The sequence below is a fragment of the Tilletiaria anomala genome (genome assembly GCF_000711695.1).
Source record: "Tilletiaria anomala UBC 951 chromosome Unknown K437scaffold_66, whole genome shotgun sequence".
Lineage (NCBI taxonomy): Eukaryota > Fungi > Basidiomycota > Exobasidiomycetes > Georgefischeriales > Tilletiariaceae > Tilletiaria > Tilletiaria anomala.
This window is the reverse complement of record NW_013546956.1, coordinates 20,012-44,763: the sequence shown is the minus strand read 5'-3', so window position 1 is coordinate 44,763 and position 24,752 is coordinate 20,012. Positions and strand designations below refer to the sequence as shown.

At 58.0% G+C, this 24,752-nt stretch overlaps 8 protein-coding genes across 8 annotated transcripts; 3 read left to right on the top strand and 5 right to left on the bottom strand.

Annotated features, from left to right (window-relative positions):
- Nucleotides 1-4: 4 nt before the first annotated feature.
- K437DRAFT_275042 (uncharacterized protein) lies at nt 5-4,647 on the top strand. Its single transcript, XM_013386736.1, has 5 exons — nt 5-1,168; nt 1,231-3,267; nt 3,333-3,883; nt 3,949-4,061; nt 4,136-4,647. Exons 1-5 carry the CDS (start codon nt 56-58, stop codon nt 4,603-4,605), a joined length of 4,284 nt encoding a protein of 1,427 aa, XP_013242190.1. The 5' UTR covers nt 5-55; the 3' UTR covers nt 4,606-4,647.
- A 1,172-nt stretch (nt 4,648-5,819) lies between these two features.
- Nucleotides 5,820-6,705, bottom strand: K437DRAFT_156661 (uncharacterized protein). Its single transcript, XM_013386735.1, has 2 exons — nt 6,090-6,705; nt 5,820-5,955 (listed from the first exon to the last, which is right to left on the bottom strand). Exon 1 carries the CDS (start codon nt 6,577-6,579, stop codon nt 6,121-6,123), a length of 459 nt encoding a protein of 152 aa, XP_013242189.1. The 5' UTR covers nt 6,580-6,705; the 3' UTR covers nt 5,820-5,955; nt 6,090-6,120.
- Nucleotides 6,706-6,832: 127 nt separating this feature from the next.
- On the top strand, nt 6,833-8,044 carry K437DRAFT_275041 (glycoside hydrolase family 43 protein; the record flags this gene model as incomplete). Its single annotated transcript, XM_013386734.1, has 3 exons — nt 6,833-7,006; nt 7,250-7,500; nt 7,589-8,044. The coding sequence occupies 3 exons, from the start codon at nt 6,833-6,835 to the stop codon at nt 7,605-7,607; spliced, it is 444 nt and encodes a 147-aa protein (XP_013242188.1). The 3' UTR covers nt 7,608-8,044.
- On the bottom strand, nt 7,860-10,367 carry K437DRAFT_156609 (uncharacterized protein). Its single transcript, XM_013386733.1, has 3 exons — nt 9,709-10,367; nt 8,289-9,609; nt 7,860-8,210 (listed from the first exon to the last, which is right to left on the bottom strand). Exons 1-3 carry the CDS (start codon nt 10,216-10,218, stop codon nt 8,038-8,040), a joined length of 2,004 nt encoding a protein of 667 aa, XP_013242187.1. The 5' UTR covers nt 10,219-10,367; the 3' UTR covers nt 7,860-8,037.
- A 937-nt stretch (nt 10,368-11,304) lies between these two features.
- K437DRAFT_156557 (uncharacterized protein) lies at nt 11,305-13,840 on the bottom strand. Its single transcript, XM_013386732.1, has 2 exons — nt 13,460-13,840; nt 11,305-13,403 (listed from the first exon to the last, which is right to left on the bottom strand). The coding sequence occupies exons 1-2, from the start codon at nt 13,666-13,668 to the stop codon at nt 11,417-11,419; spliced, it is 2,196 nt and encodes a 731-aa protein (XP_013242186.1). The 5' UTR covers nt 13,669-13,840; the 3' UTR covers nt 11,305-11,416.
- A 2,275-nt stretch (nt 13,841-16,115) lies between these two features.
- On the bottom strand, nt 16,116-17,708 carry K437DRAFT_257699 (uncharacterized protein). Its single transcript, XM_013386731.1, has 2 exons — nt 16,905-17,708; nt 16,116-16,820 (listed from the first exon to the last, which is right to left on the bottom strand). Exons 1-2 carry the CDS (start codon nt 17,580-17,582, stop codon nt 16,206-16,208), a joined length of 1,293 nt encoding a protein of 430 aa, XP_013242185.1. The 5' UTR covers nt 17,583-17,708; the 3' UTR covers nt 16,116-16,205.
- Nucleotides 17,709-18,195: 487 nt separating this feature from the next.
- Nucleotides 18,196-19,704, top strand: K437DRAFT_156506 (mitochondrial carrier). The gene is made up of 2 exons (XM_013386730.1): nt 18,196-18,924; nt 19,029-19,704. Exons 1-2 carry the CDS (start codon nt 18,304-18,306, stop codon nt 19,542-19,544), a joined length of 1,137 nt encoding a protein of 378 aa, XP_013242184.1. The 5' UTR covers nt 18,196-18,303; the 3' UTR covers nt 19,545-19,704.
- Nucleotides 19,518-24,217, bottom strand: K437DRAFT_237507 (uncharacterized protein). Its single transcript, XM_013386729.1, has 3 exons — nt 23,627-24,217; nt 21,856-23,561; nt 19,518-21,766 (listed from the first exon to the last, which is right to left on the bottom strand). The coding sequence occupies exons 1-3, from the start codon at nt 23,738-23,740 to the stop codon at nt 19,864-19,866; spliced, it is 3,723 nt and encodes a 1,240-aa protein (XP_013242183.1). The 5' UTR covers nt 23,741-24,217; the 3' UTR covers nt 19,518-19,863.
- Nucleotides 24,218-24,752: the final 535 nt, after the last annotated feature.

The following is a 24,752-nucleotide window of genomic DNA, read 5'->3' as shown; positions in this document are numbered from 1 at the left end:
AAGAAGAACCTCATCTTCCATCTTGTTAGTCGCATAAAACGGCAAGACGCCCAAGATGAGCTTGGACGAGGTGGATGCGCCTGAAGGCAGCGCGCGGGGCTCACGCTTCAACCTCGCCGACGAGCTCCTCAACCTCCCCTCCTCACGCGATGACACGTCGTACCACATCCCAAACGAGGTCCAAGTCCCCGACTTGGATGCAACAGAGCTTGCATCGACGTTCAACACTGCTATAGACATTATCGCCTCCGCTTCTTCCCTGGGCTCGGACCCAATCATCAGTCCAGTGGGCGACGTAGATTTGTTCGACACTCTGCGCTCCTTCCTCTTGCACTTTCACCATCTCAACGATAACTCATCCCTTCAAGCCAAGTTGCTAGATGCCATCTCCACCGGCTTTAACAAGGCTCTTGAAGACGCCTCCGCCGATGAAGGCAGCGCGTCCGAGTACCCGTTGCACCGCGAGGCACTAGAGAAATGGGGGTTCCTCATGCAGTGGCTCTTCATCGTTGCAGAGCGAGAGCACCGCCCAAGAAGCGGCAGTGGCACCGCCGGCGTCGTTGGCGTGACAACCAAGGGCTCCAAGAAAAAGGGAGCCCCTGCGCTCAAGGACGGATGGGTCTGGGCAGACACGCTGCCGCAGCTGCTCGGGCTCCTCAGCAAGGCTGTGCGCACGTTGCAGTCTGCTCGAATCTGGACCGCTACGATGGACCGCGATGCATTCATCTCTGGCTGCTTCATGCGCCCTGCATTTCTCTTGCTCGAACACGAGACCTACCTCAAGTCATTACCAATGCATCCTGGCACACCCTCTCACTCGCAAATCGGTAAAGGCAATCCAGTCAAGGCCGGCATCACCAAGCTCATCTGCCAAACGATCAAGTTCCACTCGCAGGCGCCTTCGGCCTTGGCCTTGATCATTCAATCTCTACAGTACAGCGAGCATCTCCCAGACTACCTCGCAGAGCTGCTTTACATTTTGCGCGTCGAATACGACCACGTCCGATTGGGAGAAGAAGTGTTGCGGGAGATCAGCGGAAAGAGCTTCAGTGCTCAGGACTCCAAAAGCCCCCGAAGCTTTGGCCGCTTTCTTGTTCGGTTCGGTGAGCACAATCCAGGTACGATGCGCAAATCGATTGCCATGCTTCAACGGCATCTGGACAGCGAGGTGAGTCGCACGCACCCTCGAAGTTTCTACAGTCTTCTTGTGCTAAGTTATCATGTCTCCAGTCGTATCCCTTGAGAAACGCTATGCTGGAAACCCTCGGGCTGCTGATCAAAGATCTGGTCACTTCTGATGATGCTGCAATGGGCCAAGGAGGTGACGCCGGGCAAGGCATAGACTCGTCCGCGAATGGTGGTGGCAGCATTGGCGAGGGCGCTGCGCTAGACAGCGTCGAGGCTCGAAAGAAGCAGGTCGAAAGCTTCTGGGACCTGTTACTTGAGCGTTTCCTGGACCTCAACAGTTATGTCCGCAGCAAGACGATCACCGTCTGCTCCAAGCTGCTCGAATTGCCTACCAAGTTCCCCCGTCAGCGCGCCGAGCTGCTCGAGGTCACCGTACGCGCGTTGGAGGACAAGTCGTCCACTGTGCGCAAGAATGCAATCGGCCTGCTCACCAAGCTGATCCTCACCCATCCGTACGGGCTCATGCACGGCGGAGAGCTGAGCAAGTCTGAGTGGTCCAAACGCAATGAGCAGGTCCACGTAGAGCTCGAGGCGGCCGAGAAGAAGCTGAGCATCGAACTGCCGATTGAAGAAAAGGGGCATCAGGACGAAGAGGATGGGGAGGCCGAAGCCGGAGATAACACACCCAAGCGCCGTCCACGCAAGAGTGTTGTCGACATGGAAGCACTGGCTGCTTCGCAAGCGGAGCTCTCGCCGGAAGAAGCAGACAAGCTGATGAAGCTGCGCCTTACATCGCGCTACTACACCGATGCGCTCGCTTTTATCGACCAGCTTTCGGCAGCGCTGCCGATGCTCTCGCAGCTCCTTGCGTCCACAAGCAAAGCCGAAGTCCTCGAAGCAATGGATTTCTTCCGCGTCGCTTTCGATTACAAGATCGAGGGCGCCGAGGCTGGCATGCGCAAGATGATCCATCTGATCTGGGTCAAGGACAACACCCTCGTCATGGAGGATGGAACCTCGCTCAAAGGTATTAGGTCGAAGCTGATCGAAGTCTACCGCTCGATCTACTTTGACCCTTTGCCTGACCTGTCGCCCAAGGCCAACGTCGCGCGCGTCACGAAGAACATGATCGAAATGACGTTTGGCGCCACACTTGCCGAGCTCACGTCGCTGGAGCAGTTGCTGCACACGATGGAGACGGAAGACCTGGTTCATGAGGATGTGATCAAGAAGCTCTGGGCGGTGTACGAGGTGCAGCGCCCAATCCCCAAGGCTCAGCGTCGCGGTGCAATCATGGTCCTGAGCATGCTCGCCTCTGCACGCAAGGAGATCGTTGCAGAGCGCATTGATTCTCTTCTCCGGATCGGCCTGGGTCCCCTTGGCGCTAGAGATATCATTCTCGCCAAGTACACCACAATAGCGCTGGGCCGCGTCGGTGGCACGGTCAAGAAGGTCAAAGGCGCCATGTCTGATGAGCGGGTTCGCTACCCGATGAACCACCTCATGTTCAGCAAGCTCCGCGCTGCCGTGCAGCTGCAGACGCCCAGATTCGCCAATAGTGAATGGTTCTCGCTTGCAGAGCATGCATTGCAAGCGATCTATCTGCTCGGCGAGCAGCCAGACGCGCTGTGTGCCGAGATTGTCCGTAGCATGACACTGCACGTCTTTGGTACCGCCCCAGCCAAGAGCAGCAGCAGGGATGGCAGTAGCAGCAGCCAGGTCGACTCCGAATCCGAAGAGACGCAAGATCATGATATCAGCTCGGGTACGAGCGTAGGCGCGCCCACCACCGCCCCTTCCTTTGCCATGGCCCAGCTGCTCTTTGTCGTCGGACATGTGGCGCTCAAGCAGATTGTCTACATTGAGCTTGTCGAACGCGAGTACAAGCGCAGAAGGGGGGAGGCGGACAAAGAGAAGGTGGCAAAGAAGAAGAGTCGCAAGGGTGCCGATGGCGCGTCCGCTGCTGCTGCTGCTGCAGCGACCGATGAGCTTGACCAAGTCGCCGGCAACGCAGAGGACGAAATTGGTGATGCCGTTGCCAGCGTCAGGGAAAAGGAGCTCTTATACGGAGAGCGATCGCTGCTGGCGATGTTTGGGCCTATGGTCACGCACATCTGCTCCAATCCAAAGTCGTATTCTGTGAGTGCGACCCGAATCGCTTCGTCGATTCCTGCAACATACTAATTCGAAACGCTTGTCTTCAGAACGAACACCTCCGCAAGGCTGCGGTACTGACGCTGTGCAAGTTCATGTGCGTCTCGTCGACATTCTGCGAGTCGAACCTGGGGCTCTTGCTGCAAATCCTCTCCACGTCGCAAGATGGTGTGATCCGATCGAACGTTGTCATTGCCCTCGGCGACATTTTCATCAGCTTTGTCGGTCTCATGAATGAGCACTCTGAGCGGCTGTATGCCGGCCTGAACGATGGTGACCTGGGCGTCAAGAAGCACACGCTGATGGTGCTCACGCATCTCATCCTGAATGGCATGATTAAGGTCAAAGGCCAGCTGGGCGAGATGGCCAAGTGCTTGGAGGATGAAGAGCCGCGCGTGAGCGACTTAGCAAAGCTGTTCTTCAGCGAGCTGTCGACCAAGGAGAATGCAGTATACAACAACCTGCCGGACATCATCAGTCACCTCAGTGTCGGCAAGCACGCTGTGGATGAGGACACGTTTGGCCGGACGATGAAGTTCATCTTCACCTTTATCGACAAGGAAAAGCAGGCAGAGAGCATTGTCGAAAAGCTATGCCAGAGGTGGGTGCTTGTGACTTATGCAATGTCTTAACATTCGACTTAGCTGATGCAACGACGCCTTGTAGATTCCGACTGGCATCCGAGGAGCGGCAATGGCGCGACATCGCGTTCTGTTTGTCACTGTTGCCGTACAAATCGGACCGCTCCATCAAAAAGCTGGTGGAAGGTCTTCCCTTCTGTGAGTGTTGCGAACCTTTCACAAGGAAAACATCATATTCTGAAATTTATGCACCGGCCTGGCCGTATCCCTAGACCAAGACAAGCTGCACAACCAAGAGGTGTACAAGCGCTTCGCCGACATCCTCGCCAAAGCGCGCTCAAACCGTGCGCCAGGCGCCGCGGCAGCCAAGAAGGACAGCGAGGCGGAGCTGGGCGAATTCGAGGCGTTGCTCGGACGCTACAGGGACAAGGGCGAGGAGGAGGAGGCGCTCGGCGGCGCGGCTAAGGCACAGGTCAGCAAGGCTGGTCGCAAAGCCGCTGCCGCTACCTCGTCGTCTGCCGGCTCCAAGCCGGCCGCTGCGGCGGCGGGGAGCTTCAAGGAGAGTAGCAATAGCAAGGCAAAGGCCGCGTCAAAGGGCGTCAGCAGCACTAACACCAGCACCAGCAGCAAGACTAATAAGGCGCCAGCGAAGCGACCGACTCGCGGACGCAGGCGAGCAGTCGCTGACTCGGAAGATGAGGAAGAGGAGGATGACAACGATGATGATGACTATTATGCATGAAGGGGGATTTTGGACCGTGTATCATATCTGTTTCATCGCGAGCAATCTTGAACGACTCCCATACTTTCCACCTTGGTGCCGGAAGGGACGATGAAATGACTCCTGGGAAAGACTGCAAAAGATATACGACGGCAGGTTGACCAAGTCGGAGATACCTCGAGCAGGAATTCCTGAATATTTTGCAGGAAAAGAAGGCGCAATGCGACGCTCGACCAGAAGCAGGGCACCAGCCGACAGTACTCGTTTGTATTTTTAGTGTCCAAACCAGACGGAGGAAAAAGAGTGTTCAGTGGTAAGCAACTTTGGGAATCTCGGCGTTTTGAACAAGGCTCTGGTGCTCTTCTGAGGGCATTCCCGCTGCGCGCGTGTGCGCGCAAAGCCGGGGCCCCGCACCTTCGACTTTCCATCGAGCTGGAAAATTGGAGGTAGCATCCTTCCCTGCTCCTACATATGCATTTCCGCGACTGGCTTCACTGTTATGGCCACACGAGCTGACATTGTATTCCCATGACCGATAGCATGTGGCAGATGTCATCAGGATTCTGGGCGAGAAGAGTATCTAGTGGAGGGGTCGGGTGAGGACAAATTCTGTAGGGCCAGGGCGGATCAGGCTCCTTGCGCTCGCCCGGGGAGCTCGGCGTTGCTCGAGAAGCCGATACATCAATTGTAGAATGTAGCCGCTAGCGTGATACTGCATATCGGAGAGTCCGGCCGTCTGCTCATCGTTCGCATGCTTTATGGCTACACTCATCAGCACTCTACAGCTCTGTTCATCTACATATATCGATGCACATACGCTCCTACAGAATGGATATTGTTAAGTTGTTGCAGGTGCAGAGAGAAAGGAACTTCTCATTCGAATATCTACATTCTACCATCCTATCACGTCATCACACCTCGGGATGTGTTGTGTATGGACATTTTGGACAGCAGCAGACAGCGACTTATCGTGCAACTGCGTTGCACACAACCCATGAGGCCCTTGTGTACAGATAGATCCAGACTTGTGTGTACCTCCGATGTTGCTGGTCATATTCACATGGTTTAGTTCCACTGGCTCTACAATACATAAGCAAGGGAAAAGACCAAATAACACACGCATGAAATGGGTATGTGCGGATGCACATCCATCCTCCGACGACCGATCAAAGGCATCGAGCCGCGTGCATCTCACGTGCGTTATCTGCCCTGTGTGCTGCTGATGCAAGCCAATGTAAGGGACGATAGTGAAGCGATAAGAAACTATTAGCTGGCGATGCTGTAGGCCTGTGTGACTCGATCCAGGATAATCTCCGATTCGAAATCGCACCTGCTGATCTCGCTGCTCAACACCTGCCCGGCGACGTGTTGCTTGGCAGCCGACAAGCGGGCAATCTGTGGTCAGTGGTGCAGTGGTGGTGGAGCAGACGAGACGCTCATGCCTTGTTCATGAAGTCCAAGCGTGCACCTTGGAGCAAAGAAACGCCCATCATTATCGCACTTACATGCCAATTGAGAAGCTAAGACGTCCAGCGCCTACGAGCCAGGCGAACCAGATTCCAGGGTAGCTTTTAGCGCGACCATGGTACAATGCAGAACAGGAGACGCAGCAATAGCGGCCGCAGACGGGATCAGCAACGTCCGATACCTCAAAGCATATAGGTCCACATGCCTAAAGGCCAAAATGTTCAACAGTTGTTTGGTATAAGATGTGACGATCATCAAGAAGGCTCCCTTGACCGTCCGTGAAGTATCCGCAGCGACAATTGCAAAGGTTCTGAGTATGGCGCTCGCATCCAGGCGCGCGGCGGCGGTCTCTACAAAAAGAACGGCAGGCACTAATGGGTCGGAAAGGACACGACGGGCAACACAGACTCTTTTGCAAATGGCTTCCACATGTACCACTCTGTCGACTTGATCAATCGGACGGACCTCGGCATCGTCCACACTCCCAAGATGAACACCCTCATCTCCTCCGCCAGCGTCAGGGAGCATCCGAAGATCATTCACAATCCAAGATGAGAGAGTACCTGCTCTGGTTTCACAGCGAGGGCAATGGGTGTAGAGCCAGTGGCCTGATGCCCCTGCTTCCCTTCAATATTAGTCGTGTCTTTGCGTTAAAGTCGATAAGCTTTGTCTCTCAGATGGATACGCACTCGCAAACGTCGGTCCTGCTACGGCCAAGTCAATCGCCGGTCCGTACACCTTCTAGGCCTCCTGGCGTCCGCTCGGCAAAGAATTGCGTGACATGAACTGTGCGTTAACATTCAACTTTGACAGCCACGACCGACATCAAGGCGATGACGACGGCTCGGGATATCTCTTCTTTGCGACCAACAGCAATGCCTACTTTACCCTTACCAAGATGACCGTCGACTACCGCAACTTGGGCCTTGCTCGTCTACACCTTTTCGGGTGTCAGGTATGAAAGGCAGCGGACTGATCAAGCGCCAAGGCAGTGGTCCACGCTACTGTTGAATGTTGCAAAGTGTAACGGATTTCTCGCACGCCGCCCCGTCATTTACCTGCCAAACCACAGTGGTATGTATAACTTGATCTTAGGCCAGCAGTTGGGCTGGGGGCCCGTGAGGGTTCAAACCCACACTTGGCTTCTGATTTACACCGTGCACTCAATTGAAGAGGCAGCAACTTTCGCTTTCCGCAGAACGACGACCTTGTCTTGACTGCAACCTTGCTCGCCAGTCCCTGGAGCTCGCCCGCGATCATTGCCACATTTCTAATCCTTATAGGCAGGTACCTCCGCGACCGATGGCACTCAGACTACCTCGGCGAGTTGACGTACACGTGGATGCCGTATGTGTTCAGCGACTCTTCGTGGTACGTTGACCGCACGGACGTCTGGAAGATCGACCCCCGCAACATGCTTGTCAAGGCAAACAACAGAGCAGCCCAAAAGTGAGTCTTTGCACACTTCTCGTACTTTCGATGTCATGCGGGTTGAATGTGTTCCTGACCCGCCTGCCCCACTCGTGTCCACCCACAGCGTCCTGTTTGCTCCCTGAGGAAACCCGGACGGCGCGGGTCTGCAGAGCGCGCCTGTCCAGTTTTCGCTGAACGCCGGCAACTCGAACACCATCACGTTTTCCAACCATCGTCTTATGCGCCAGATGTCTCACATCTGACCATTGACCAGACCAACTAGATGCGAGGGAGAGAATCCGAGTTGCACCAGGCTGAGAAAAGTTCTGGATAGGCCTTCATCGCTTTATGCCGTCAAGCTCGAAGTCAGAAGCGCAAAGCTATTTTCTGCTTCTAAAGGTCACTGCAGCATCACGAATTCATCGCCATAACTGATCAATGAATCAAATGAACACACAAGCAACGTTGTTATGGATCTACGCATGATTAGACGGTGGTTTGGAAATCGAAGTGAAGCGAAGAAGCAGTGTGATGCAGTGTTCCTTCACATCAAAAAGAAAATCAATGTTTTCGTTATTCCTCATCGCTCATTAGCTCGGCGAGCTCCGCTTCCTCTTCCGTCGTCATCTGTGCGGCACCTGCAGCAGCTTTCTGCATGCTTGGCGCCACCGATGCCGGCGTTGTGATGGCGGTAGCGAGCAAAGCTGCCAAGCTTGGCGCGTCCGCTGGTGCCGGATTGAGCAGATCTGGAGTGAGATGCAGAGAGTGCGAGTCAGAGCCAATCACAACCACGAGCTTGCGACCACTGTCAGCGTGGCACTTACCGCCGAGGGGCCACCGCCGAATGCTACCGTCGTATGAAGCGGTGATGATCCACCATCCAGCCTCTTGCGGCTTGGACTCGTCCGTCGCGCTGCCATTCGTCTCATCTGCCAACACGCCATACCGCTTTCGTCTCCACAATCCAAGTGCAGTGACCTCATGCCAATGACCTTCTTGTCTCCTTACGAGGCCCAGCGAGGCATCGTCACTGGCCCCTTCCGCAGTACCATTCGCCGCTTTCACTTTAAGCGCGTTGCCTTTCAGATCACGCCGCTTATCATCAAAGTGTACTTGTGACGCCAGCTCGGCATCCCAGAGGTAGACGTTTTCATCCGACGAACCCGTGACCACAAGTGAGTCTGTACTGCGCGCCTTCGTCGCAGGCGCCAGACCAGCAGGGAGAGGCAAGATGCTCTGCACGTAGTCTGTATGTTCAATGGACTGCGCAGCAAAAAGCGGCGGCTGATCGCCCAAAATAGTTCCAGCTTTGCTCGATCGATCGGCTATAGTGCCATGCGGCGTGCCTTTGCGATTGTCGTCCAGATCGAATCTTTTCGCCGACTTATCGCTTGAGGCCGTCCACAAGCAACAAGACCAGCGCACATGCTCATCGCCATCGTCAGCGTCCCCTGCATCCACGTTTTCTGCGAGCCATGAGATGCGCATGTCGTTGACGCTCGTCTCGTGCCCGCGAAGCTCGCGGCGCACTTGGAACGACGCACGGGGCGCTTGGCCCTGCTCGCGCCGCACGATGAGCGTCGATTCGAGGATGCGGCCCATGCTGTCTGCTGAGAGAATAGTCGATTCGGATGGCGCGGGCAGCGTGGGTGCGTGCTTCTGTAGTGGCGAGCTGGGCAGAATGACGATCTTGTTGATGGGCCTCGTATGCAGCCGCATATTCCCAATCGCTTCAACGGCTAATAGAGACGTTGCTTCGCTGCCCCGTACTGCTGCTCCATTCCTAGCGAGTGCGCGCCATGACTCGTCGCTAAGGCCGTCGAGATGGGAAAGCAGGGGCTGCAGATCCCATGCGCGTACGTGGAGATCCGTGCCGCCGCTCAGCAGCAGCTGCGATGCGTCGTCGTATGCGAGCGCCTTGATGAAGTCGGAGGCAGCGTTGGGTATGATTTTCAGTGCAGCACTCGGCGGCGCTGCAGTTAAGGTAGTGTCTGACGATGAGGGAGTCGCAAAGGAGCAGCCGTAGATGCGCAGCGCCTTGTCCCATGATCCGCACGCGACGAACAGACGTCGACGAAGCGGAGTGCGCCCCAGGCAGAAACAAGCGCCTGTACCCGCGCGAAATGTCGCTAGAGAGCGTGCAGTCTACCGCACATCGAAGCAGGAGGCAAACCGGGAAGGTTAAAAAAGAGTCGCTATGAGCGGGTCGTGCCCTCTTTGCAGCATTCATCGCCGGAGACACACCTCGAGATGCACAGCTCGCACGCTCCCGCCTCCCTCGGCAACGAACGCGATGCCATCGGCACTATCAGAGCCTTGTTCCTCTTGAAGAATCTCCATACTTAGCACCTTGCACTTGCCACCATCTGTTCCAACGCCGCGCGCTGCGCGGTCGCGCACATCTTCGTCCACTTGTAGCTTGCCCAGTCGGTCTGTGACTATGTGCGTTTGAAGCCCGTTCGTGCTCGAACTCGTACTCGTACTCGCACTCGAAACTTCATTTGCACCTGCGGCGTCCGCCGCAGCTTGTACTTCCCCGCCACCGTCAGCGTCAGCACCTCTTCTGCTCTTATTCGCACCGTCCGCATCGCCGACAGCAACGACCACAGCAGTAGCAGAAGAAACGGTGCTGAGCCAAATCGGCGAGCCCCACTGCGCGCCGCTGGACGTATGCTTCCACTTGAGCGCGCGCTTGAGACCTGTCGCCAGCGATGCGTCGGTCTGGAACAGCGTTGCTGGATCTGCAGACTGCATGGCGATGAATGCGACCTGAAGACTAATCTTGCGTCGCCGTGTACAAAAAACGCCTTGTGCCTCCCTTTTCGTCACGGTTAACGGCGAAAGGTTTCTGCCGATGCTTTAAAGCAAAGACTTGCGCCTGCAGGTTGTGAAGACCTTGAGTCTTACTATGCCTTTGCCTGCGTGTTTGCGTACCTGATGGCGTTGGGGCGTCTTGTGGTTCCTTCCTTCTCTCGCAGCAGAGTGTATCAGGCTGGCCCTCCAATCGCAAGTCACACTAGGCTCGATTTGATCAGGCGGTCCGTCCCTTCGTCTAGATCGAGAAGAAACGAAGACGCACCAATGCAACGGGACAAGTGCACTCGCGTTCACCAGTGCCTAAGAGGCAAGACGCATGAATTTCGAGTCTCGGCTCGCGGGAATCAGAATCGGGGACGACCCAAGAGGACCGAGGAGGCTGGATAGCTATGCAACTTGAAGACGATCGGTTAGACCCGACCTGCCAGGTTCCAGGTTTCAGATAGGAGATGCTGAGAGCAGCGCGAGACCTGAAGGTTAAATACAAAGTCAGGATGCGACAATACGATGCCAAAAGGCCATCATGGACCAGAAATCCCAAAAACCGACACGCTTCCTCCAACTCTCCTAGATAAAATTAGACCCACAGCAGAGTGACACCGAGCGCTTGTTTGTGACAAGCGCTCGCACACGCTTACGGATCACACCGACGGTAAGATCAAAGCGCGGAACCAAACGGAACACGGAAATGATGAGCATGATATGAATCCTTGAAATACAGGGTGTTGTGCGGTGTGAAAAAAGGCTGGCTTCCAGAAAAGCCCGCGAGCCCTGGATGGCACCCCCACTATCCGCCGACGAGAAGCTCGCAGAGCCGGTCAGCCAGGGGACGTGGAGCCGCGAGAATGAGACCGCGCGAAGAGACCAGCTTCGCCCGCCATCCGAGCCGCTCGAATGCATGCATGCCTGCATGATAAAACTGAGGAAAGACGAAAAAAAACAGCTCGCACCTGAATGTGCTGAGAACCGGCCTAGCTAGCGCGAGCGAGCGCGACAGAGAAGCAAAACCGTAACTTTGATATGTGATCCTTACGACCGGCAGCCGGCCCAGCTGAGATGATATCACTGTCGATGCAGGCGCCAGGTCAATACAAGACAGTGCAGCCCCCGCCACTGCTTCCAGCAGACGGCGAGATCAGTTGGAAAAGGCCCACGTGATGGCAAACTGGCCGACGCCCAAGTTGGACTCGAGCGCCTGGAAGGTGCCCCTGCTGAGGTCGATAGAGTTGGGTGTGATGCACGTCGGGCAGAGGTCCGCGACGGTCGCGGTGACGCACTTGCTCTTGTTGTTCGCGACGCAGATACGCACCTGCTTGCCGCATGCCTGGTTGTTGCCGTTGTATGTCGGCGTCAGCGCCACGATCCGGTCCGAGTCCGAGTGTACCTTGCCACACGAGCCAGCATTGTTGTTCTGCAAGTAGTAAGTCGCGAACGCGTTCGAAATCCACTGGCCCAACGAGCCCGAGCTCGAGGACGATGAACTGGAGGTGGACACAGACGAACTTTTGCTGTTGCTGCTACTACTGCTCGCGGTAGCAGCAGCGTGTACGTTCGACGTGGCCTTGGACGCAGCTGACGAAGGCTTGCTGACGTTGCTGTTATTGTCATCCCCCCCATCGTCACCGTTGTCATCCTCTTCGTCACAGTCGACCTCGTCACCAGATGAGCCGTCCGAGCCGCCGCTGCCACTCCAGACACCGGAGCTACCGCCGCTGTTGACCGAGTCATACGAAGGTGACGACGCAACGGCGTTGCTTGCCTTGTGCGTGGCCTTGGCGGACGCAGCGCTGCCACTGTACGTCGCCTTGGCCGTGCTGTGGTGCGAGCTGGAGCTCGTGGCGACAGGCTTCTTGTGGCAGACATCAACGCCCTGCTTCTTGGTCCAAGCACTCATCTCCTTAGGCGTGTATGTGACGTTGCGGTAGATCGCGCCGTCGACCTTGGTGCTCTGCATGATCTTGCACGCAAACGTGCCGTTGCCGAGGTACTTCGCGTTGGCAAAGACGTCACCGGCGTACAGCAGCGAGGCGTTGAACTTGCCATCAGACTTGTTGAACGGTGACATGGCGGTGGCATTGTTCAGCGTGGTACCCTTGTGTGCCGTGCCGTTCACCGAGCTGGTGCCGTTGTGCAGCGTGATGTGCGTGTTGTTGCCACCGTGATTGCTGACCGTGTGGGTCATGCCGTTCTTGGGTGTGCCAATGTGCTGTCCGTTAGTCGCGGCCGGGCTGAGCAACTTCCAAGTGCCGGTCGGATTATGGTGCGACGAAGATGAAGAGATGTCATCATTGTCGTCGTCACTGTCATCGTAGTTGTCCTTGCTCGGCGTGTACGGCTTGGGCTTCTCATGCGTGACGATGACCTTGCCGTGCGAGGAGAACGATGTATGGCCATCGCTGCTGTCAGCCTTGGTCTGGCTTTGAGAGCTGGGAGCAGACCCGCTGCCGGTGTGGTACGAGAAAGAGGCAGGTGTGTGCCACTTGCTGGGAGATGAAGGGGTGGGGTTGTTGTCATCGTCTTTATTGTCGTTGTAATTGCTGTTGCTGTTATCGCTGTTGTTGCTGTTGACATTGTTGGTGGGCGATGACTTGTCCGAGCCGGAAGCAGCGACGCCCTTCCAAACGTTGTGGTCCGACTGGATACCGTCAGAGCTGGAGGCAGAGTCGGTCTCGTTGCGCCTGGAGTGTATGAGCTGCTTGGCGATGCGCTTGGCGTGGTGACCGTGGTGCCTGACAGCGAGGCCGGAAATGTCGTTGTGCGAGCCGTGCGCGGCGACCGAGGCGGGGGTCGCGATGAGGCTGAAGAGCGCTGTAAAGGCGCAGAGGGCAAAGTTCGACTTCATAGTAGCCGAAAAGACGTGCTGTCCGCCAGAGAGAGGAAGAAAGGGAGGGAGAGATAAAAATGCTACAAGCGTGGTGTTGTTTGGGCTGGCCAAAGAGTTGCGTGGGTTTTGCTGGCAAGTGGCGAACGAGTCTGGAGCGATGCAAGTTGCAAGGAAGGATCCAGAGAGGAAAGGGGGAGGGGGACAGAGATGGGAGTACGGAGAATGATGCGTCCTTCGTCGAGAAAGAGGATCAGACTGAGAGCAGGAGCAATGTTTGGGGGTCATCAGCACACTGCGTCTGGAAGGCGACCGCCGTCAGGTCCTGGGACCGGAGGGCCCGAGGGAAGTACTCACATCTGCACAGCAGTGAAGGAGGGAGGGGTATGAGGTCTGGGGGTGCTGGGGGATGATGGTGAGGCTGGAGATGGAGGATGAAGAGATGGAGGAAGCAAGGCAAGCGAGAAGACGAGGACGAGGTAGTGTTGATGCCGGACAAGACTAAGGGTGCTTACGCGGGTTAGCACCGGCCCACTCTCTCCCCTTGCTGGCATCACAGCGCTCATGCACTTCCAGCACAAAGTTTCCCTGAGGATTTCCCGGTCCGATGAGGTAGGCAGGAGACTGCAGCACCGCTTGATGCCAAGAACACTGCACCTTTGCCCCCTTTACGGCGTGCGCAGCAACGTGTGACTCGTGCTGCATTGCCGCGTCTCTGCCAAGCAAATTCGCTCATTGTGCGCACGTGTGTGTGTGTGGCTGTGGTGGGAACAAAGCAATTGCGCCTCCGCGTCCAGCTGCGATCAGATGCATGGTAGCGGGGATTCCCACCATTCTTCCTGGGTATCCGCCTTGCGGCTTGGGCACTCGGCCGCTCCAGCTGATCACCAGGCTGGATCAAAGGGGTTTATGAGGATTTCGAAGCAATAAGACAAGATTTTCCATTAATCCACCTATATTCCGCAGAGTTTCTTGGTAAATACCATGTGAAACCTTGTTTTCCTAGGATAAGCCCCAGGATCCTGTAAATTGCGAGGGCTTCTGAGCTATATTCGCTACGTACCCCATATTCTCGGACGGCTTCCCCCAACAACCGCGCGGAACCGCAATGATACTTGTGAAAGCGAGCTTCATCACTACTCTTACAGCTTCATGTGAAGAAGTATCAGGCCGAACGGACGCAGAGGAAAGTGTGGAGGCTCCTTGAAAATGAACAAGCCGAACTCGCAATCCTATGAGGTGCTGACGGGGGCTCACACTGCATCTCTCCACCGTGGTCCCGCCAAATGAAACAGGGGGCAAACCACAAGCCCACGACGACCAGATGTGTTCGATCGTTTCATGCGGTATATATCATGTAAGAGATCCATACTAGTGCTTATTGGTCTAAGATGCCCGCACAGCGCACAGCCGTCGGACACTACCTATGATGTACTCGGCTTGCACTGGTGCCGCTTCGAAGAGGCCTCGCGGCGAAAAGGTGCATGAATCGCCATCAGAGGGTGCGCGCACACTTGTAAATATGGATGCGCAACTGCTACACAGTCAAGGTTGATCAAGCAGTCATTGACATGCCGCTGACGGTGCCTGTAGCCTCAGAATCCCGGTGCACGTTAGCACGTATACGTTGTACTCGCCACAGGCAAAGTCGCCGTTCCCGGCGCCTTGGGGCTCGAGCCTCGTCTTCTTCAGGCATGGGCGCGATCAGCAAGCGCTCTTGACATCTTCTTTTCTGTTAGCAAATGGAATTGATAGGTGGGCAAGGCGTCCTTACCCCGCGACTCTGTTGGAATCGGGCGTCCGCATCTTGAACCTCTCTTTTGTACATTGTCCATCGTCGTAGGAAGGCCAGACCTGATGACAACAAACTGGGGGTCAATATTCGGGTTTGTGCTGCTTGACCTTCTAAAATTTCGACCACACTATTGCCTCACTGCACAGTATCTCATGACTGGTATATACCTATGCGTTGAATGCCTCGGAGTGAAAGCTGAGCCGCGTAAGAAGGCGAGGAAGGCGACTTGAAAATGGTCAATTTGGAGCCCATTGGCGGTGCGCCGCACTGCGATGGAGTAGGCAATTTTAGTTTTAACGCACGTTCGCCCAACTTCAGTGCTATGAAGCAAGATTCGATTTCACATCTACACACAAGACGGTCAGGGTGGATGCCATCTATGCTCTCCTGTATGCAGCAGCTACATACCAGATGGCTGAAAGCTTCTTGGGCTGTGGAGATGCCCTTGGTGATGAGGCTTCGCGGGTGATCGAAAAGCGAGAGTGTTTCGGTCCGATCGCACGTGCGTGGGTGGTATTCGTATAATCAGACTATTGACCGCCGGTTGAGGTTGTGTTTATGTTTTATCCAGCAACAGCTTCCGTGCCAGTTCTCTTCCTTCAACTTCATTTCCACTTGCACTGCAGAAAGCTTGATCCTGCATCAGCGAAGGCTTGAAGGCGCGCTTAGTCTGCTTCTTTCGCCACGCAGTATGCACGGGCGTGCGGTGCGGCTGAACGAGCGTCGAATGGCTCCAACAGGGATGATATGGATTTGCATCATCGGGACGTACAGTCGGCTGCTCTTGCCTCCCAGACCGTGGCCATGATCTGCTCGAGGCAAGGTGCCGATCGCTGGAGAGATGACGTAACATACCCTCCCTGCAGCTGCCAGACGTCTGCCTTTCGTCTAGGGAGCCCCCCGCACCCACTCCATCGCCTCATGGCCGCACAGATTTTCAGGCTGCAGCTGGGCTGGCGCCTGGCAGACGGCTGTCGCATAGACTGAATACCAGCCCGGCGTCGGTGTGCAGCAGCAGCAGTAGCAGGTGGTCATATGTACAGCGCATGGCTCTGGCTTTGATGCTGATGATGCCGTCGTTCTCGCCTTCCCGCCGAAAAAAGGACACTCATCAACACGGAACTGTCTTCGGGCATGGCAAAGAGCTGCAGCACGGAAGTGTGTGCACTTGTCCACACGTGCAGGTAGCGTAGAGAAATCTGCATACAGACAGGCCTAATAGCAGCATACGCGATGGGATCCCTGTTTCCCATGTCGACTGTAGATTACGAGCGCTCAGCGGCAACGATACATAGCAGATATGCCACATCATGCCTCTGAGCGCGGCGCAGCAGCAGCAGAAGCAGCGCCGCGCGTCAGACACCAGCCCCACACGGTGGCACGTACGCGCTCCTCGCCGTGGTCGTTGACGAACATGACGCCCATGTTGCGCTTGGCGACGAGGCGGCAGTGCCATCCGCGCGCGCGCGCGCGCGCAAAGAACGCCAGGTCCTTCGACGCGAGATGCGGGCGGTGGTGCGTGTAGAATACCAGCACCGCCGGCTGTACCGCTCCCGATTCCGTTCCAGCAGACGGAAACGGCAGAAGCTCAAACTCGTCGTCCGAGTCGTCCTTTGAAGGCGGATAAAAGTCCTCCGGTCTGCACTCGCCCCACCCCTCCTCTTTCTCGTGCTCGTGTTCTGCGTCTTTCCGTCCTGCCTGGTCTGCCGGTTCATCGTCTGTGCTCCAAGCGTGCCGCAGACATCGCTCGCACGTATCAAGTAGCGCGGCGTGCGCCTGGTGATTGAAAATGAGGTCGGAAAGGAGGAGCAGGTCGAATTTGCGCGTGCCCGCGCCGCGCGCAGGGTCAGTGTTGGCGTCGATGTTGGGAATGCCTTGGATGCGTGCGAGGATACTGTGCGGGTCTGCACCCCAGATGTAGCCCTGTCGGATGTTGCAGCACCGCGGCCTGCCATCAGCATGCTGCTCGGGTGAGAATATCCGCCTTGTCACGGAAGCGAAGCTCACCTCGGCAACAGCATTCCCATTGCTCTGTACGCCACCTTCTCCCTCGCGGCGCGGCGGCAGCAGCACGCCGTTCATCTCCAAGTTATCGCGCAGGCACGTGAGCAGGTCCGGGTCGGGGTAGTCTGTGCTGACGACAAACGGCAGCACAGCGCCGTCGTGCCCGACGTGGCGCTCGCTCTCCGCACGGCGCGTATCACCATCTTCATCAACGTCGTCGACATTGTCATCGTCGCCGCGCGGATCTGCGCCGCCGTACTTGGCCGCGACGATGCCGGGCAGGCCGCTGGCGGCGCCAAGCTCGAGCACGCAGGCGCGGGCGGGCAGCAGCTGGCGCCGGTGCAGCAGCAGGTAGCTAGCGAGCGCTGGCGCGGCATTCCAGAGATGGTGGCCCCAGAGAGGGCTGAAGCCGACGAGGTCGAGGGGGATGGTGTGCGTGCTCGCTCCGCCCTCATCTCCTTGCTCTGCGCTTCCCTCTCGCTGCGGCAAAAGGGGAGCGGGGACGCACCGTGCACTGCGCCGCCATGCGGGCAGGCGGTCGCGTGGCGGGTCGTAGAATGTGCGTGTCCGGCGCGGGGGCGAGGGAGGGCGGAAGCCAGCTGGCTCGGCAAAGAGGTCGACATCGATGTCCTCTTCGTCGACGCCCTGACGATCCTCCTTGTCGGAGGCGAGCAGCGGCATCTTTGTCTCCAGAAGAGAGAGAGAGAAGACGCAGTATGCGCACGGGGCGAGCTCGAGCTCCAGCGCAAGGCGTGCAAGCAAGACTAGGCAAGCCTGAAGCGTGTAGGAGAGTCGGAGGGATGCGATGGTACATACAAGTATGCACTCATTCAAGGCCGCTGATCAGAGGGAGAGAAAGAAAGTTGCGCCCGCTCCATGCTCTTTTGTTTATTTGTTTTTCAAGGTAAAAAAAGAACAAAAATGGTCTCCACTGTTGCCGCGGGTCAACACGCGGTATTAGTCCCCGGTGTTGGATTCGGTGCAACTCGATGCATCCGGCTGAGTAAGCAGCCGATCAAATCTATCGGGAAGGGGATGCACATGGACACTGTTCAACAGCATGTACTAGCTGCTACACATCCACTTTCAACTTTGGTTCTTGTCCCTCTCGGTGCTCGTGCAGGGCGCCTTGGGATACACACAGCACAGGCAAATGCACAGGACATCTACAGTATCTCCTTCTGACGCGGGACGTGGCACCAGCTGGTAGTATCCCCAGCACTAGAGCAGCAGCAGCAGCCACGCGGGCAGGCAGCGTACGGGGCGCACGTGCCAACAGTCACGGGAGCCGCGTCCTGGGTTGCAGAGGAAAGAGACAGGCGATATCATTTCATTTCCAATTCCCTTTTTCACGGGGGCATACTTAATATTCTCCGGCTCGCCCCTGCTTACCAAGCACACCATGGCCGCCGCTCCTGCCGGAGGTCCGAGCACGAGCAGCACCACGTGGACCGCTAGCGCCAAGACTGACGAAGAGCATGCTCGCACTTGCAACTGCCCCCGCACCCGCACGCGCGAGCCCCATCGTCACCAGCACCAGGTCCCGCCGTGGGCATCGCTCGCGACGGGCGCTGTGTCCGGCCTGGCGTCGTGCCTGCTGCTGCAGCCCATGGACCTGCTCAAGACGCGCCTACAACAGGAATCGCGGCGGCAAGGGCAGCGACAGCGGCAGCACATGGCGGAAAGCCGCACAGCGCGTCTGCTGCGCACCGCGCACGACATCTGGGCCGCCGAAGGCGCGCGCGGATTCTGGCGCGGCACGGCACCGACCGTGGCGCGCAACGTGCCAGGTGTCGCCGTATACTTTTACGGCGTCAGCGAGCTGCGAGCAGCCGTCGCGTGCCGCCGCGTGCCGTTCCTGTCCCAGCAGCAGCGGGACCACGTGGTCGCTGCGCCAGGAGGCACGCCTGCGTCGCCGCTCGCTAAGCTCAGCACAGCGGGCAACCTGCTGACGGGCGCTGTCGCGCGCGTCGCCGTCGGCTTTCTCCTCGCCCCCGTCACGGTCGTCAAGGCAAAGATGGAGGTGCGTACATACATACAGCGTGTTGCGCATGAGGCAACGCACGTCGGCGGCTGACTCATCCCAGGGCCCCTCCTCCACCCCCACCCTCCCCCCTCTGTCTTCAGTCGAGCGCCGCGCGCGCCGACCCGGCTTCATACGCGACGCTCCGCTCATCGCTCGCGTACATCTATTCTACGCAAGGCGGCGTCCGCGCGCTGTACCAAGGCTTTGGTGCGACGGCACTACGCGACGCACCGTACGCCGGCATCTACCTTGCCCTGTACGAGTGGAGCAAGGTGACGCTCTCCCGCAGCGCTGCATGCCGTGAGCAGCTCGCGTGGACAGCGTCCGCGTCCGGCTTGCTCGCCGGCGCGCTCGCCACGCTCCTCACGCACCCTTTTGACATCATCAAGACGCGCATCCAGACGCAGCAGCAGCAGCCGCACATACGCAGTACGCTCGGCATGGCGCGCCGCATCCTCGCGCATGACGGCCTGCAGGCCTTCGCCGACGGGCTCGGCCTGCGTTGCGCCCGCAAGGCCGCCAGCAGCGCCATCGCGTGGAGCATCTTTGAGCTCGGCACGCGCGCCTGGCTCGACGCCGCCGCCGCCGATGCCGATCCGCCTGGCAGACGGCGATAGCATGGACATACCAAACGCAAAGGCAAGTACGCACATGCAAACGCGAGCTTCGCTACGGGCCGTGCAAGGTGTATGCATTCGAGAAACTGATGAGATGCATATGCTTGAGAGAGAATGATGAGCAGGATTACCATTGTAAAAGATGATAAATGTGATGATGATGATGATGATGGATGATCCGTAAAGCCAAACTTGCACCCGCTATGCGTTTGGCCCCCTTTTGCCACTGCACTTGCATTCTGAAAATGTCCATAGAGAAAGCGCTCCCCTTGTCAGTCTGTGCTTGCCTTTGCCCTGGCCCATTGAGCACTGATTGGCTTCATGCACTGTCACAACCACCGGCACCACCGCCGTCGCTGCCACGGTCGTTCCTCTGCACATGCAGTGCAGCACCACCAGCCCCGTTGATGCTCCTACGGGGAATCAGCCCCGCAGCAGCAGCGCTGCCATCCATTTTCGCGAGGGCAACCCCCATGACGCTCATCTGCGCAATCTTCTTCGTCAGCTCCTTCGTCGTTGCCGGTGACGGCGGCGCAACGCCTTCGACGCTGCCGCTGCCGCCCAGGAGAATGTCCGACGAAAGCAAAGACCGCCTCTCGTCAGCGCTATTGCTAGCGTGGATGCCAGCCAATCGCCCTAGTCCTTTGGATCCAAGGAGTGCATTCGCACCAGTACTGCCGCTGCCGCCATTGCCCTCGCTGGTGCTACTTTTGCCCGGCAGTGCATCCGAGCGTTGAGTGAGGCCGTCGATCATCACCGAAACGGTGAGCGAGTTGGTGGAAGTACGGCGCTGCGCCAGGGCTGAAGGGGTCGCGTCCTTGTGTATCCCGGCCGAAAGCGGCACGACAGGGAATGGGTAGCCTTCATATGCCGGCTGCGAGGCCGCCGCCGCCGCTTCCGTCACACTGCCTGCCGTGCTCGAGTCCGTCACCAAGACCGAGCCGTCACCGCCAGCTGGTGTCGCTCCAGCGTTCCCCCAATCAACGGCGCCCGGCGCATCAGCCGCAACATCTTGCTCTTCTCCGTCTGCCTGCGCCACTTGCTCCTTATCTTGCACCTGCAACTGCTGCTTCTGTTCTTGCTGCTCCTGCTCCTTCTCCTTCGACTGCTGCTCCTGGCGTTGACGCTGGAGTTGCTGCTGGTGTGGCGGCGGCGGTGGAGGGCGAGACCAGTGCGGCGTCGGCGGCATTTCTCCGTGCGGCGTCGGCATGTAGAACGCCAGATGCGCGCTCGGCGTCCCCGGATGTTGATGTTGGTGTGCATGCGAGTGTTGCATATGGACAGGAGCACCAGGCGCCGGATTCATGTACGGTTTCAACGGCTGCCCCCCAGGCGTGACGGGCCCACCGGGGATGAGGTGCGCTACGCCGCCGACGGGCGGGCTGAACGCGCCCACCCCGGGAGACAGCAACGGCAGCGGTGCACCAAAGCGTGTTGGCGGCGTCTGAGGGATGTTCTCAAACGTGAAGCCAGGCATGCCTGGCGTCATGGGAATGCCCAGCATCGTCATCGTCACACCGGGTGAAAATGCGGAAAACGACGCCGAAGGGTGAAACCCTAGCGGAGGCAGATCGATGCGCCCCGGGTGGGCCGGGTGGCTCGCCTGACGTACTTCTCCAGCGCCAGTGCTAGAAACTACGCTCGCACTTGCACTAGCACCCGCGCTCACGCTCTCGTTCGAGCCCGTACCGATAGCCGAGGACCTGAGCAGGTCGCCGTCGTACGCTGCGCCATTGAAGGATGCAGGTACCTCAGCTGGGCCACTCAAAGCGTTCTCGCCGCTGCTACCGCCTGGCAGCTGACCCCAGCTGGGGCCATTGTACGCGTTGTATGCGTGCGAGCTACCCTGACTTGCCGCAGCGGAGAGCAACAAGTTGTTGCGAGCTATCGTATCCATGTATTGCTGCTGAGCTGTATAGCCCTGTCGCAAGTATGACTGCTGCGATGGGTATTGCTGGTACTGCGGGTGAACGTGCTGATGCGGCTGCTGCGAGTGCTGGCCGAGACGCATCATCATGTAAGGTGATGCACCGCCCGCCGCTGCAGCGTTGGGCAGCGCGATGCCGGCGACGGTAGGAGCTGCGACATTGCTCGACGCCTGCGCGGCGCTGAATGCGCCCGTGTACTGCGACGGCGTCGCAGGCAACGAGCCGGGTGGCGGGACGACATTTTGCGCAAAGCGGTCAAAGTGCACTTTCAATGTGCGTCCGTTGTACTCGTAGCTGTGGACGAGCCCAAGTGAGAAATCAATCAGATTATCAGCCTCTCGTCTCCGCCATTCACAACTTCGCCTCGTGCAGCCTGGACTCACCCGTGGTAGATACGCACGGCATTCTGCGCATCTTCAGCAGTGGCGAAGAGGACTGTGCCGAACCCGCGACTGCGGCCTTCGGGGCCGACTGCCACGTCGGCGCGCTGAATATCGCCCGCGGCGCGGAAGAGGTCCTTCAAGTCTTGCCACTGGCACTGGAAGGGTAAGTTGCCGACGAATAGCACGCGGCCGTAGTACGATGTCGGCTGGTGCAAGCCCCCTTGTCCGCCAGCAGCGGCTGCACTAGAAGTCGCCGTCGAGGCGCCATCCATCGAGCCGTTCCCCGCCGGCAGGGCATTGGCGAGGTAGGGCGATCCGCCGCCGCCTCGAGTGCCAGCAACGCCAAGTATATGCACGTCCGAGTATGGCAACACACCGTGAACCCCGCCCTGGTGGTCGGGCGAGGCACCACTAGCCGATGCAGCGAAGAAGGGGATTAATGCGGGGCTCATTCCAGCGGCGGAGCTGCCACCACTAGCCTGATGGTGCGGAAGCGGTGTGCCGCTTGTCGACCGCTGCAAATGCTGCATGCTCGAGGATGCAGTAGAGAGCAGGTCTCCACCGAGCGATCGCTGCTGCTGCTGGAATGTTGAGGAGCTGAAGGAATATCCCGGCTGCTGCGCAGCGAGCAACGAGGCATTATCTTCGCCCACACTTGCAACACCGCAGGGTCGACTGGTGACAACCTCATGGGGAAGGCCCAAGAACTGCCCCGTAGCTGCATTTCCGCCGGGCCCGGCAGCATAGACGCCGCCAAGTAAGGTCCCGCTGCGGTCAATGCGCACCTCGAGCACGCGTCCCTGCCAGGTAAAGCCGTTGAACATCTCGACCGCGCGTCGCGCATCCTCCTCGGTCGCGAGCAATACTGTGCCATGGCCTTTGGAGCGGTTGTCAGGCGTCAGCGCCACATCGGCGCGCAGGACGGTGCCGGAGCGGCGGAAGAGGTCCTTGAGGTCCTGCCAGCGCACGCGGTACGGCAGATTGCCGACAAACAGCTGCGTGCGGGGATCGGACGCGGAGAGTGGGCCGCTGGTTGCTGATGAGACGGGGACGCCGGCGCCCTCGAAGCCACCCCTGCGGCCGCACAGGGGGTCAGCGCTCGTCGCACAGCGACTCGGTGTCGAAGTGGCTAGGAGGTACGCAGCGGCAACGGCAGCTTCGTTGGCGGATGGAACGCCTGAGAACGAAGCGCGGTTCCCGCTCAGCATCGCCGCCGCATTCGAGGGTACGAGGCTCGCACCACCGGGCGAGGTAGCAAACGAGCTAAGGCCGTATACGGACGGCAAAGCGATGCTTGCCGCTCGGCCAAACAGCGCCGGGTTGCTGCTGCCAGCACTGCCGTAATTGGCCTGTAGCGTGGACGGGTGCGGCAGAGGGCTTGGGGCGTTGGAGAAGGGGGCACCAAAAGGCGAGGAATGAGCGTGAGGCCCTAGCATCCTAGTGCCTCGGTCCCCTGAGCTATACTGTGAGCCGCTTGAGACCAGCAGCGAAGGGTGCGGCAAGCTTCCTGCACTGCCCAAGCTCGCGACCCCCACACCAGCGCCGCTGCCGCTGCCACCGCTGCTACCCCGGGGGCTGGCAACTCCGCCAGCGCTCTCCCTTCCGTCTAAGCCGCTTCCGCTGCTCGTAGTACGTGGCGTCTGCGCCGGTGCTATTGCGAAGTTGGTGCTGTTGCTAGAGTTCGTGGACAGTGTCGTGCGATGGCCCTGGTAGAACGAACATAGTTTCAGTGAAATGGCTGCTACCACGCCACGCATTCCAAATGACTCACAGTGATTGGATCGGCTGCGCCAGTGCTTGACGCTGCATTTCCCGAGAGGGTGGGAACAGCGTCGCCGGAAGCGGAGCTTAACCCTGGCTGATCTTTTTCTGCTGCTGCCTCCATCGCCAGCGAATAGATACTCGAACAGGACCAGGCGGAAAGAAACCTTCACTGCTGCCTTCGCTACTTTGGCGAGACAAAAGCACCGAACGAAAGGCTTTTGTGTTGGTCAGGAGCAGGTGGCAACCGGACCTACTCTAGTACAGGGTGGGAGGGAGGGCGCAGTTGCGGCGGAGGCGGCAAGGAAAAGGTCGTGTATACTGTTCTGTTTTTCGGTGGTATGCAGATGACAGAGCAAAGGAGTCCCTTGATTTAGATTGGTAGATGGTGTTGAGCGTGACGATGGAGCAGCTGTGGTGTGCAACCCCTCCCAGACCCCGAAGATGACGGACGATGCTGCACCGAACCCCTGGGAAGTGCCCTGTAAATGGAACCAGAATCTTCCTGCCTTTTGCCAAGCCCAAGAGTTACACGAATGCCCCGAGAAAATCCGCAAAGAGCCCCAAAGAGAACAAGAGTGAGGAAGGGAAAGGAGGTGACATCTAAAAGTGATGTAGAAATGGCCAGAACCAACCAGGAAGAGAACAAGCAGGTATGGGATGATCGTCCATCTGACGCTCCGCTTCCACTCCAAACTATCTACGCTGCGCGCTTCCAAATGCCGGAGAGTACATACTATACAATAGTGTTACACGCCTACTCTTCCGGTAGCGACAGTCTACATGCATACTTCTGCGCGCGCTCTCAACTTGCGAATGGCAATCCCAAATTCAACTTGCCCTTCGCGGGAACAACCTGGCCTGGCCTTCACTTAAAACGTGGGACTTTGCTCTCTATGTGTTTTCAATCTGTCGATGTGCCAGCGAGCGTCATACTTTCAAAAAGCTTCCGAGTTCTGACACCTCTGCCAGCTGCCTCCAGCCAGTTCGTCCCCGAGCGATAAGGGGCCCGTTGCCGCCCTACTTCAAATCAAGAAAAGCCAGGGAAGCAGCTGTGGCATCTTGACATATAGAAGCAAGTGAAGTCGGATGCCTTCCTGGCAGATTCGCGGGTGTTTTAGATTGCAAGGGGCGTT

Bases quoted from the DNA above. Each gene is read 5' to 3' on its own strand.
- K437DRAFT_237507 (XM_013386729.1), bottom strand. From the start codon at position 23,740: ATGGAGGCAGCAGCAGAAAAAGATCAGCCAGGGTTAAGCTCCGCTTCC. The intron at 23,562-23,626 runs GTGAGTCATTTG...TCGTTCTACCAG, and splicing joins GCGCAGCCGATCCAATCACT to GGCCATCGCACGACACTGTC. The intron at 21,767-21,855 runs GTGAGTCCAGGC...GCTCGTCCACAG, and splicing joins GCCGTGCGTATCTACCACGG to CTACGAGTACAACGGACGCA.
- K437DRAFT_156661 (XM_013386735.1), bottom strand. From the start codon at position 6,579: ATGCTCCCTGACGCTGGCGGAGGAGATGAGGGTGTTCATCTTGGGAGT.
- K437DRAFT_257699 (XM_013386731.1), bottom strand. From the start codon at position 17,582: ATGCCGCTGCTCGCCTCCGACAAGGAGGATCGTCAGGGCGTCGACGAA. The intron at 16,821-16,904 runs GTGAGCTTCGCT...AACATCCGACAG, and splicing joins ATGGGAATGCTGTTGCCGAG to GGCTACATCTGGGGTGCAGA.
- K437DRAFT_275042 (XM_013386736.1), top strand. From the start codon at position 56: ATGAGCTTGGACGAGGTGGATGCGCCTGAAGGCAGCGCGCGGGGCTCA. The intron at 1,169-1,230 runs GTGAGTCGCACG...TCATGTCTCCAG, and splicing joins AACGGCATCTGGACAGCGAG to TCGTATCCCTTGAGAAACGC. The intron at 3,268-3,332 runs GTGAGTGCGACC...GCTTGTCTTCAG, and splicing joins CCAATCCAAAGTCGTATTCT to AACGAACACCTCCGCAAGGC.
- K437DRAFT_156609 (XM_013386733.1), bottom strand. From the start codon at position 10,218: ATGCAGTCTGCAGATCCAGCAACGCTGTTCCAGACCGACGCATCGCTG. The intron at 9,610-9,708 runs GTGTGTCTCCGG...GATGTGCGGTAG, and splicing joins TGCGAGCTGTGCATCTCGAG to ACTGCACGCTCTCTAGCGAC. The intron at 8,211-8,288 runs GTAAGTGCCACG...ATCTCACTCCAG, and splicing joins TCGGCGGTGGCCCCTCGGCG to ATCTGCTCAATCCGGCACCA.
- K437DRAFT_156557 (XM_013386732.1), bottom strand. From the start codon at position 13,668: ATGAGCGCTGTGATGCCAGCAAGGGGAGAGAGTGGGCCGGTGCTAACC. The intron at 13,404-13,459 runs GTGAGTACTTCC...GTCGCCTTCCAG, and splicing joins TCCTTCACTGCTGTGCAGAT to ACGCAGTGTGCTGATGACCC.
- K437DRAFT_156506 (XM_013386730.1), top strand. From the start codon at position 18,304: ATGGCCGCCGCTCCTGCCGGAGGTCCGAGCACGAGCAGCACCACGTGG. The intron at 18,925-19,028 runs GTGCGTACATAC...CTCTGTCTTCAG, and splicing joins TCGTCAAGGCAAAGATGGAG to TCGAGCGCCGCGCGCGCCGA.